Below are 12,172 nucleotides of genomic sequence, written 5' to 3'. Positions count from 1 at the left end.
CCTGAGATGCAGAAGGCGGTGGACGTTGGCCGCTGTGGGCAATAGCTGTGGAACGCATGGCATGGACTTTCTGTGTGGAGTGCCAGCGCCAGGTCGGCTGGCTGTCAGACTCCAAGAGGGGCTCTGTGCTCTTGGGCAGCGGGTAAAACAGGGAATGAAATACGCCAACCAAAACTTTTTAAGCACGCCTGTCAAACAACGGCTAGAGATGTGTTTTGTTTTAAATACCCATGCCTTTTGTCGGAGAGGCTAAAGGTATGAAAAGGTCACAAGAATTGTTTGACCAAGCTGATCGGCAATGGAGCCCTCATACCATATGGCTTATATGTGAGACCCTTACGATGTGCTTGAATTGAAATATAGCACCTGAGCTATTTATAAGTGTACCTCATGGGGTTCATATTAACTGCAACTGCAGCAACTGATTGAGTATAAAGTTAAATTGTTATTATGATACATACTAGTGTAGGTAAATCTGAAGAGTATGAAAGAATAAAGGAAAATTAAAATCAATGGTAGTTTTGCCATCCAACTGAGCCATTTAATATTTTGGAACACACACTTTTCTATTCCAGTCCTAACTTTTAATTTTTCCATTATTGTTGTTGCTTGTTATTAGTTTTTGTTTTGTTCTGGGATGGGATGCCTCTATGTAGTCCAGACTGTCCTTTAACTATGTAGCTTACTCAGGCTGGCCTCAAAGTCAGAGTGCTGGGATAAGTATGCACCACCAGGCCTATCAATGCATTGTTATTCTAATAATGAAGAAATGCTTTAGATAAATGACTTACTTTTATTAGCAAAGATAGGGTGCTGCTTTTGGGTGTGGGATGTACAGTAAAGACAAGTCAAGTCTTGTGCACATTTCCATGACAGGTAGTGAGAAAGTGTCCTAAAAACAGGTCAAGAATATGAGTATGATTCACTGTGAGAGTGCATGCTTAGCAGAAATGAGGCTCTCAGCACTGCACACCCACAACACAGCCGGAATAAATAAAGCAAGGAAATAGGACAGCCCTTGGGAAGTGAGACAGGGGCTAGTTAGAGCACGGGTTCTCAACCTGTGGTTTTTGAGCCCTTTGAGGGTCAAACGATCCTTTCACAAGGGTCAACTAAGACCATCAGGAAAACACAAACTACATTAAAACTAACAACAGTAGCAAAATTAGTTATGAAGTAGCAATGAAAATAATTTTATGGTTGGAGGGTCACCACAACATGAGGAACTGTATTAAAGGGCCTCAGCCTTTGGAAGATTGAGAACCACTGCTATAGAAAAAATGCTTTAAAAAACACCCCTCTCATAAGGGTTCCCCCTGTAGACATAATGAAGATGAGGGGAGCATGAGGGTAACTACAGGAGTGATCCCTGTAGAAGCAGCAAAACCCATCTCTAAAGCTTCAGCTACAAAATCGCAACAAGTTCATCTGGATTGAAATTCAGGATCAACAGGGAAGACAGGTGTGGGTGGTAAAACTAGAACAAGTAGTGTTAAATCCTCTTGACTGACTCACCCGTCCTTTTCTTGCATTACATCCTCATCCCTTACTCCCTTCGTTCTCCTTTCTAAATGTTGCACTATACCCATGTGTACATTTGTATAAACAGATACATTATAGGCCAGAATACACAAGAAGTAGAACATGCAGCCTATGTTCTTTCCAAGAATGTGTATCCTCAATTATTATACATTCTAAGTCCATCCATTTTCTTGAAGCTTGTGATTTTCTTTCATTTTTCTTTAGAGATGAATAATACCCCACTTTATATATGTACCAGATTTTTATTAATCCATTCATCTGTTGATAGACATCTAGGTTTGTTCCATTTCCTTGCTATAGTAAATGGAGCAGTAACAAAAACGGGTATGCAAACATCTCTAGGGTAGGGTGTGGAAGTCTCTGAGTATAAGCCCAGGAGTGAAGTGTTGAGATTATCTCTGTGAATTTGAGGCCAGCCTGGTCTACAGAGTGAGTTCCAGGACAACCAGGGCTGTTACACAGAAAAAGCCTGTCTCTAAAACACCAAATCCCCAAAGGGGGAGGTTATCCTTCTTAAAAAACTGTTCATCCAGTTTACTAGACCATTTGTTGAATGACAGTTTTATTTCCTTGTTTCTTTGTAAATTCTGGATACTAGCCCCTCATCAGAAGTATAACTGGTAAAGATTTTCTCCCTTCTGTGGGCTGTTGGTTTTGCTGATAGTTTCTCTTGCCGTGTCAAAACATTTTATTTTCATGTAGTCCCATCTGTTGACACCTGGGTCTAGTTCCTATGCTATTAAAGCTCTGTTCAGAAAGTTCTTGCCCATCCCGGTATCTTAAAGAATGTTCCCTACATTTTCACCCAGTAGTTCAAACATTCCAGATTTAAGTTGACGTCTTTCATCCATCTTGAATTCTTTTCTGTACAAAGTCAGAGATGAGAGTCTAATTTCATTCTCCTTCATGTGGAACAGGCTTTCATCTTCCCACTGAATGTCTCTGATTAAGGAACAAAACTTGACTCAGGTGGTGGTGGCCCACACCTTTAATCCCAGCACTCAGGAGGCAGAGGCAAGCAGATCTCTGTGAGGTCAGCCTGATCTACAATGCTACACTGTCTTGAAAAACCAAACAAAACCCCCCACAAAAACAAAAAACACCCCAAAGGCCAGGCATGGTGACACACGATTTTAATCCTGGCACTTGGGAGGCAAGGGCATAAAAAACCTGCTACTAATGTGGTCCAAGGAGGCAAGGGGGGAGGGTCCATCCTAAAACTGCAGCCAAATTTGGAGGTGTTATGCATGTGATGGTGGGTTTTGGAGGCAAAAAAGATGCAAGAGTGAGGGGATCAGATTGCTTTTCCCTGGTTTCAGAAACTGCCACTGAGGCCAGGCAATGTGCAGCAGGGTCAGTGTCTGCAGGGGCACTGCATGGAGTTGTAAAGGAGAAGTCTGGGCTGTGTTTGGAGACCCAAGATGTTAAGAGATTACAGAGCCATGAGGTACTTGCCAATAAGAGCTGCATACATACACGGAGTGGAACCAACCCATGTGAAAAATGTCTATTACAGAAAGCAAAGTTGGAGGGGAGGAGCCATCTAAGCCCTTAGAAATCCAAGCCCCAGATAACAGATGTGGAGTCACAAGGATTTGACGTTTACCCTCCTGGGGTTCAGTCTTGTTTTGGACCAACCTTTCCACATTATGGCCCTATTCTTTCCCTTTTCTAGTAGGAATGTATATTCTGTGCTGCTTGTTCTTATTTATTATACAGTGTTCTGCCGACATATAGTCCTGCAGGTCAGAAGAGGGCACCAGATCTCATTACAGATGGTTATGAGTCACCATGTGGTTACTGGGAATAGAACTCAGGACCTCTGGAAGAGCAGCGAGTGCTCTTAACCTCTGAGCCATCTCTCCAGCCCACCACTATGTTTTTTCAAGTCTGTAATTTGGTGTTTTATTTTACAGGGGGTCACAATTAAGAGATTGCTTTGTGTTCCAGAGAAACTAGAATTTAAGTGTTGAGACTTTTTAAAGACTATGGGGAATTTTGAAGTTGGTCTAACTGCACCATGAGTTGCCCAGGAGCCTTGAGGACCAGGAACCTGAGTGTTGGAGTTTGAGGAATGTTCCCACACACCTATGCATTTAAACACTTGGTCCCAGTTGGTGGTGCAGTTGTGTGTGTAACCTTTAGGAGGTGCAGCCTTGCTAGAGAGGTGGCGTTTGAAGGTTTACAGTCTTGTCCATTTCCTTCCTGATCGCCTCCAACTCTGCTTCCTGTCTGTGGAAGAAAAATGCAATCACCCAGCCTCCTGCTCCTGCCATCAGGCCATGCCTCCCTGCCATTATGGACTCCAACCCTCTGGAGCAAAATAAACATTGAAGTTACCATTGGTTAGTGTTTTATCAAAGCAACAGAAAAATAAGACAGTAAATACAGGATTCTCCCTAAAAGGTTACTGGAAGGCAATGTTTTGCCTTTATTGCACACGCACTCAAAACTAGGTCTGCCTGGATTGACCTATTTTTCATACATATTCTGGATACTGGGAACATACTTGAATAGTATGCTTGTTTTAACATCTATATTTATTACCAGGGAGGGGGAATTCATATTTTTTTCAGAGAAGGGAGAACACACAGCCTGATGCAAGTTGGGGGAGAGTAGGGGTTTTGAATCTAGGTGTACTCTTAGGTGTGCAAAGCACATGTAGGACTAGGCTGCAAATGGCAGTACATTTTTTTTTTTGAGATAGGATCTCTCTACATAGCTCTGGACAAGTACATTATTAGAGCACAAGAGTGTGTATGTATAACCCAAAACCAAATGGGGATAACCAAGCTATCTTTTATGCATCTCTGCCTCATTCCTATGGATGGAGTCATAGCCTAAGAAGTTAGTATAGGCAGAGGACCATGGTTTGCTTAGAATTGATGCAAAAGTCTAATGGACAGCCATAGGTCCAGTAGACAAGAGTCCCAAGCCAGGTAATTATGTACAGAATTTGACACCTATTGGAACTTTGGAAGGGCAACATCCATCACATGCTTTTTTCATAGTGTCTGAATCAGGTGATTTGTGTTCTAGGTCCAAAGACAGGAAATATTTAAAAAAAAAATAGTACTTGTATTTATTTTGTGTATGGGTTTTTTGCCTGCATGTATGTCTGTAGCACATGCATGCCTGATGACAGCAGAGGCCACAGTGGGCATCTGATCCTCTGGGACTGGAGTTACAGATGGTTCTGAACTGCCATGTGGGTGCTGGGAATCAAACTCTGGTCTTTTAGAAGAGTAGCCAATGCTCTAATGGCTGAGTTATCTCCCCAGGCCCAAGATGGGGGAATTTTGTCCACACATGAGATGATGCAATTTAGGACTTTTGATCTGCCATTCAGATGAGATTTGGTCTCAGCGTTGATGCTGCACTGGGTTGAGACTCTGGGAAGTGGGTATGTGGAAAAGTCTTGTTGGGGTTGGATGTTAGACTGGGTGATGGTGGCCCCAGAATATGTCTATATTCTAATTTCTAGAACCTATGAATGTCATCTCATAAGCAAAAATACTCCACTGCATTAGTATCTAGAGAGGAGGTACTTACCCTAGATTTTTCAGATTGGCTCGAAACCATATAACAATTTTTCTTATAAATCATGCAAGGGTAAAATTGAAAGAAGAGACTGCAGGAATGACTATTATGGGTTGAGTGTGAAATGGTCTTCCACAGCTCCTATTTGAATATGGGGTCTATCTGGTGGTGCTGCTTGGGAAGGGAGTGGAAATTTTGGGACAGGGTGCCTAAGTTAGGACCACAGAAAAGGGCTTTGAGGATCAGAGGTCATCGTCACTTCCCACCCTCACCTCTCATTCTCTGCTGTCTCAGCCAGAGGCCAGCCCTTTGCCATGACAAAACATACCTTTAGCTACAAGAAAAGTGATCCAGTGACCCCCTAAGAAGAGATGCTATCACAAGCTGAAGATTATCTGGAGCCACTGAAATGGGATGAGGCCTTCTCATTGAGACTCCCCCTTCTCAAACCTTTAGGGGAAGTACAGTCTTGCTGACATCTAGATTTCAACTTCTTGCCTTTTAAGAAAATTATTTTCTTAGGGCCTTTTTTAATGGGAGTCCACTAGTTGGCTTAGAATAGGCCCCAGGGAACTCATCATCAATTGTCAGTCCTCAGATCCCTGCATAGTCTGCTTTCTCTGATTTATACACAATGTTACAGGATTTTACTTATACTCAAAGGAAAATGTATCTATTTTATTGTGCTGACTAATTTTATGTCAATTTAACTCAAGTTAGAGTTATCTGAACATAGGGAACCTCAATTAAGAAAATGCCTCCATAAGAGCAGGCTATAGGGCATTTTCTTAGTTAGTGATTGATGCAAGAAGAACCAGCCCATTGTGGGTGGTGGCATCTTTGGGCAGGTGGTCCTGGGTTCTGTAAGAGAGCAGGCTGTGTAAGTCACAAGGAGCAACCCAGTAAGCAGCAACCCTCCATAGCCTCTGCATCAGCTCCTGCCTTTAAGTTCCTGTCCTGACTTCCTTTGGTAAATAAACTGTGATGTAGAAGTATAAGCCGAATTAACTCTTTCCTCCCCAACTTGCTTTTTGGTCATTGTGTTTCATCATAGAAACACAAACTAAGACAGTCATCTTTGGGGGAAACAAAAATAACCCTTGAATTTCACTTTGTCATAAATTACGATGGTGTAGTGACAAACTTTCCAAATTAGTGCTTTTCTTGAGTTTTCCTGAGACTCCCAAGTGTTTATTAAACCACAGCTCTTAGACCAACTTTCATTCCCCTCCCAATCTGGTCTTATTTCCACTATGCCCTTTTCTAGGACTCCTAAAATCATGCTTTCTTGGCTCCACTACTTCTGGATGTTAGGAAACACTGAGCACACATGAGGGGTGGGGCTCGATAGCCACATGACATTACTCATGGGTGAGTTTACATTAAGCTTAAGCCAACATCTTTATTATGAGTTTAAAAATAGCTTACCAGTGTACAGTTTGACTCTCTAAGAAGCAATAAAGCACGAAGCCCTTTCTGAACACTTGACCATTGATGCTTCAAATTGTCTTCGAGGTGGCCACTTTGCTATTTCTCTGTTCCAACTTTGTTTATTCCCTAACCAAATATACCTGTTTATGATAACCTGAGACTGTTTTGCTTTTATACACATGTGTACACACACACTCACACGAGACAAACACATACAAGTTTTGTTGAAATGGCTCACAAATCTAGACATACCCTATTCAATTTCACAAAAATTTCTGTGGTGTTGAATTTTGAGCTCAAGAGAACTACTGATGGTATATTGAAGAAATACATTTGAAACTAGAATATACATATCTGAGTAATGTTACAAAATATAGAAACTATGTATAAAATAAGCCAGTTTCATAATGCTTCTAGCTAATGTAAGAGGCAGCCACATCCCATCCTACACACACACACATGCACACTCATGCACACACACCTGTCAGGTATAGAGGCATAGTAAGAATGTTCAGTAGGGTACTAGATGGCACAAGCCCTTTGTCTTCCTTCCTTCTCCATGACAACTGATTCCAGGTAATCTTTGGGACTGAAAAGAAGGTAGGCTGCATTTCCATTCTGCCTGCTTCTGGAAGTGGCTTAAAGGACCAGAGACAGCAGGGAACTTGGCATCACTACAACTTGTTAAAGGTCATTTGCCACAACGACCCACACAGAAAGCAGAAATATTTACCAATGGTGAAATGAAAAGAAAGCCAGGACTGTCAAACTTGTGATTAGAAGTCCAAGAGAGGCTGGATCCAGATGAAGCCCGAGCTGTAAGGTGAGAAAAAGGATGTGCAGGGCAGGTCTCCCTCCCTCCAGCAGTCCAAAGGGGGACAGCTGGCTGCTGTCTGGAAACACTCAAGGTAGACATTTGCCATATATTCCGTGTGGTAAACTACTCAGCGCTTTCTTTTTCGGGCAGAGGAAGCAGCTAGGAAGCGCTGTTGCTGTGAATGCCCGTAACTGGTACTTGTTGTACTTCTGTGTTAGAAAATGTCCAGTGTGTAGATGGGGCCAGCGGGGCTGCTGAGGCAAACATCACAGCCACTGGGAGAGTGAGATTTCCAACCGGGTGCTGGAGACACCAGATCATCATCACATCCAGAGCCACGGGGCCAATTCCTGCAAACCTCAGTCACAGACCTGCTCCAGGCCACCCCTTTCTTCATCCTCCATCTGTAACCAGCTCCAGTCTAGAGTCTGAAAGTTAAGAGGCACATTAAATACTCTGCGGCCATGGCCATCTTTCCTCTTCAGGAGGCAAGCAACCCAATCTAGAAGTACGGTTAAACTTCATCAGCATCAGTCCCGGTACTTCAGGGCACCTTTGAGCCAAGTGAGCTATACATTCAAAGGTGCAGCAGATTGCCTTTGGACTAGCTGAAGTTCCTGGAACTCTGTGCCTGTGGGACGTGGAGGTCATTTTAGTACGGCCTGTAGCATAGAGAGCTCATTTACACACTTGCTGCAGGTAGGTAGTATTCATCTCAGTTTTCTGTTTCCATGCCAACCAGATGAGCCTTCCCTTTTCTCTGCTTAAAGTGCAAGCAAGTAGTGAGATGGAAGAAATAGTACCAGGAAGTGAAAAGCGCCACTGAAAGCCACACGAGCAGATTAGAGAGGATAAGAAGATGGCAACTGGCAGCAGGGTGTCTTCCCATTTCCCCCAAAGTTAGAAGTGAAAACAGTTAGTAGATGATTGCATTAGCAGGAAAAGGCCATTTAGACTCCTACCATCATTTACACCTTGTCTGAAAGTACCTGAATCATGGGGGTAGATGTTCTTCAGGTCAGTTTCCCCCGACTCTAATACTGCCTGTGGCTAAACATCAAGTCCTTGAGCCACAAGGCTATGACAGGTTCCCCTTTCATTGTGGAGCCCAGGCCAGTGCCCAACACATGCAGATGCTCTGCAACAGTCCCAAAGACAGGGAAGGGGCTTCTGGGAAACACCACTGCCACCTCACTGGGATTAAGTCTCATAAGGGTTAAAATAAAGGATGTACACACATTTCTTAGCCTGAAATAATTATAAAAGACTTAAAAATAGACAGCCGTGAGTCTCTGCTGAGCCAAGGCTGACACCAGGTCTCCTCTTTTGCTGCAGAAAGGGGCGGAGCAGACAAGCTGGGGTCCCTGAGGGTTGTTACCGTGAAGCTGTGGTCTTGCGTTTTCACAGTGTCTTGCAGCATACTTTCTAGCCGGGTGCAGAGGGCGTGTGCTTCAGCCACCAGCTCTTCACTGAAGACAAGGATCATGTTACCAGAACAAGGTTATCAGGATGTTACCAGAGCTAATTTCCTGCTTTAAAATATGCTAAAGAGCTTTCATACTGTTCTAAAAACAATGTAGGAACTGCTCATGTCTTAATGTACCACATTGACCAGTGATTTCATGTGTCTAAATACTTTACAGACACTTAAATCCCATGAGACAGGTAACTCGGCTGAAAATAGGCAACAGTAAATAGATCTTCAGATAACAAAAAAGCAAAAGACTTTAAGAGGATTTATGTGCATAGGCACTTGCCTGCAAGTGTATTTTTACACAATATAGATGCAGTGCCCATGGAGGCCAAAAGAGGTCATTGGACTCCCTGGAACTGGGGTTACAGATGGTGATGAGCTGCCATGTAGGTGCCGGGAACTGAACTCATGTCCTCTCCAACAGCTGCCAGTGCTCTTAACTGTTGTGCTGGCTTAGTCCCAAGACTTCTTGATTTACATATAACTGAATTTCTCCCCAAAGTGCCAAAATCTAAAAATGTTCCTGATCACTTGTGTTCTAGGGTTGTGGGGGGGGGCAGTGCTGGGAATTGAACACACACTAATCAAGGGCCCAATCACTGAGCTATAGGCTCAAATTACAGTTTTTGAAATGGGTAATGAGCTTCCTCAGTGCAAAGTTCTGGGAAGATACTACATCTAGACTGAATAACTCATTTTCTGTCATGGATTGTCTTCATGATATGGGGCAAGCCAAACAACTATGTGTCCTTTTCCAACCATGTAACAAGAGAGATAAGACAGTCACCCCTACCCCTGATCATACTCATAGGTTAACCTTTCTGAGCACTGGGGATATCACTGGAGGAAAAGTACCAAGAGTCAGAACCCTAGACCTCCCTTCTCCTTCAAATGTGACATTCTATGTGGGAAAGAAACAAGAGCACATCCATAGGGCTCCTAGCTAGGCTAAAGGCTCATGTCAGCTCTGGAGATCTCCGAGGTCCATGACCCAGTGTCTGACATCCAGAAGCTGACAAGAGATCAGAGAGGTAATTAAGACTCCAGAGTAACATATATTTAAATACCAAACACTATACACTCCCTAGGATCAAGAATAGGAGTATTCAAAACATCTTTGTTATGTAATTTATGTTACAAAGTTTGCCTGTTCACACTGTAACAACCCCATGGCTTTGGCATTGCACTAAACTAAAGCAAGATATTTGTAAGAGATAATATAGACTAACCCAAGAACAACACTGAGGTAGTCACAAACACTTCAAATACTTTAAACATGATCTAGAATGGAGAAACCCACTGTTAGTTACTGACCAAACAACTTGGTCAGAACGTCACTCCAGGTAAACAGAAGACTTGGCTAGAAGTTAAGAGGCAGGAAGAAAAGAGAAGCCAAAATCCTTGCCAGGGAGGGGGTATAGTGTCTGCCGGGAAAGAAAAAAGAAAGTCTGTGAGAAGGCTTAGCAGGTAAAGGCACTTGTGGCCAAGCTTGGTGACTTGAGTTCAGTCCCCAGAACTCACATGGGGGAAGAAGGGAGCCAGCTTGCACAAACTGCCCTCGGACCCTGACAGTGTGCCTTGGTATACCCTCCCATACACAGAAATAAAAGAGAAAATTAAAATTTTTTTTAAAAAAGGAAAGAAAAAAGGAAGGGCTGAATAAAGGGTGAAGGAAGGCACTGGGTGGGAACAGCCGCCCAGTCACTCTAGATGGAGGTGTCTGGGAGGGAGAAGGCTAGGGACTCGGCTGTGACAAAGATGGCAGACCTGAAGTGGGTTTTAAAGAACAATTGGCATGGATGGACAGCATGACTAACAATTTCAATATTCTCATTAAACAATTTGTAATCCAACTCTTGGACAGGGAAACGAGTTAGCAAGTGGCAAGGAACAGAATTAAACAAACAAGCTGATGCTTGTGTCCACAGGACCTGGCATACACAAAAAGAAGCACTCACAAGATCCTCAGGCGAAGTGATAGGTGATAAGTATGCTCATCCACTCCCAGTCCCCCAGCCCCCTTGAACATTACACTTGGCACTGTCAAGCATGGCTTACCTTTTCTTGGCTGAGTCAGGTAAGCTGTCACAGGCACTGGACGGCTGGGACATTAGCTGACCAGGGTGACTAAGCCGAGACACATTCATGCTATCTGGGCTTCCACTGACTGGACCTCTGACTTTGCTCTGAATGACAAAAGATCATCAACAGAATTATGGAGTCAGTGGGCTGGGGAGAGGGCTCAGGGATTACTCAGGCTCTTGCAGAAAATAAATCTAAAAGAACAGGAAGGATCTGGGCAGTGGTGGCACATGCCTTTAATCCCGGCACTTGGAAGGCACAGGCACGAGGATCTGAGCTCGAGGCCAGCCTGGTCTACAGAGCAAATTCCAGTTGAGCCTCTGGCCTCTCCTTAGTTGGTGTGCACATGTGCTTTACACTTCTTTACTCAGTCTAGTGTTCTCTTTCAAGTCCTCATCTGCAATTCTCACTAGATTATAGTGGATGCCATCCTCAGTTCACCACGTACCCCCACTTTCACACCACTGCTGGACACTCCATGAATGCAGGTGGCAGAGCAGGGCATCATTGTGTTATCTCAGATTTCCCCCTTTCCCTACCTTCTTACAGGAGGCTATATCCTCCAGCTCCCATCCCCAGGCAAATCTGCCAGGGACGCTCCTGATTCTGACTCCTTCAGTTCTCAGGAGTGACAATGCCCTGCTGCTATGAATCTCCCAGGACACCATCTCCTCCCTTGGCCTATAGAGACACTCCAGTCAAAAACCTTTACAAGGAGACTGGAGAGAGGGCTCAGAAGCTGCTCTTCCAAAGGCCCCGGGTTCAACTCCCAGCATCTTCACAGTAGCTCACAACTGTCTGACTCCAATTCCAGGGCTTCTGACACCCTCAAACAAACATACAAAACATACATAAAACACTGAGGAACATGAAATAAACATTTAAAAAAGGCTTTTTATGAAGCACTATTTTGTATCTTGCTTCCAAAATAAGCCACCTCCTCTTCTTTGCCCTTTTGGGTTGTTTTGTTATCTGAGGTGGGGTCGTACTATCTTGTCAAACTAGCCTTGAACTTCCTACTCCACACTCTCAGGTTCTGGGATCACAGGTGTGCACCTCCACGCTAGGTTCTCTCTTTGCTCTTGAAGCTACTAATGACTGAACTTTTCTTTGGCCAGCTTCTCTTTCTCCTTGGTCTCTTTTCAACAACAGGTCCCTGTGTTCTAAGGTGCGCTATTACTCGGCTCTTTCCCTTCTTTTTCTTTGTTTTGTTATACTTTTTTTCCCTGAGTAGTATACCATAGCTGTGTTATGATAGTGTGTACATGTTCACAAGTGTGTGTGTG

General features: G+C 43.6%; 1 protein-coding gene across 2 annotated transcripts in view; it reads right to left on the bottom strand.

The window, feature by feature from the left end:
* Positions 1-6,454: 6,454 nt before the first annotated feature.
* Ikbkb (inhibitor of nuclear factor kappa B kinase subunit beta) overlaps positions 6,455-12,172 on the bottom strand; it is a 49,607-nt gene continuing 43,889 nt past the window's right edge. Inside the window, exons 20-22 of one of the 2 annotated variants that reach the window (XM_027395277.2) lie at positions 10,863-10,990; positions 8,709-8,799; positions 6,455-7,758 (exon numbers count right to left, since the gene is read on the bottom strand). In XM_027395277.2, coding sequence (XP_027251078.1) covers positions 7,690-7,758; positions 8,709-8,799; positions 10,863-10,990 — 288 coding nt within the window. In that variant the 3' untranslated portion in view covers positions 6,455-7,689. The other variant, XM_035453241.1, reaches the window with a different exon arrangement.

Source organism: Cricetulus griseus (assembly GCF_003668045.3).
Source record: "Cricetulus griseus strain 17A/GY chromosome 1 unlocalized genomic scaffold, alternate assembly CriGri-PICRH-1.0 chr1_1, whole genome shotgun sequence".
In the NCBI taxonomy this organism is placed as follows: domain Eukaryota; kingdom Metazoa; phylum Chordata; class Mammalia; order Rodentia; family Cricetidae; genus Cricetulus; species Cricetulus griseus.
The sequence above is the reverse complement of the archived record's forward strand: the minus strand, read 5'-3'. Positions and strand labels throughout refer to the sequence as shown.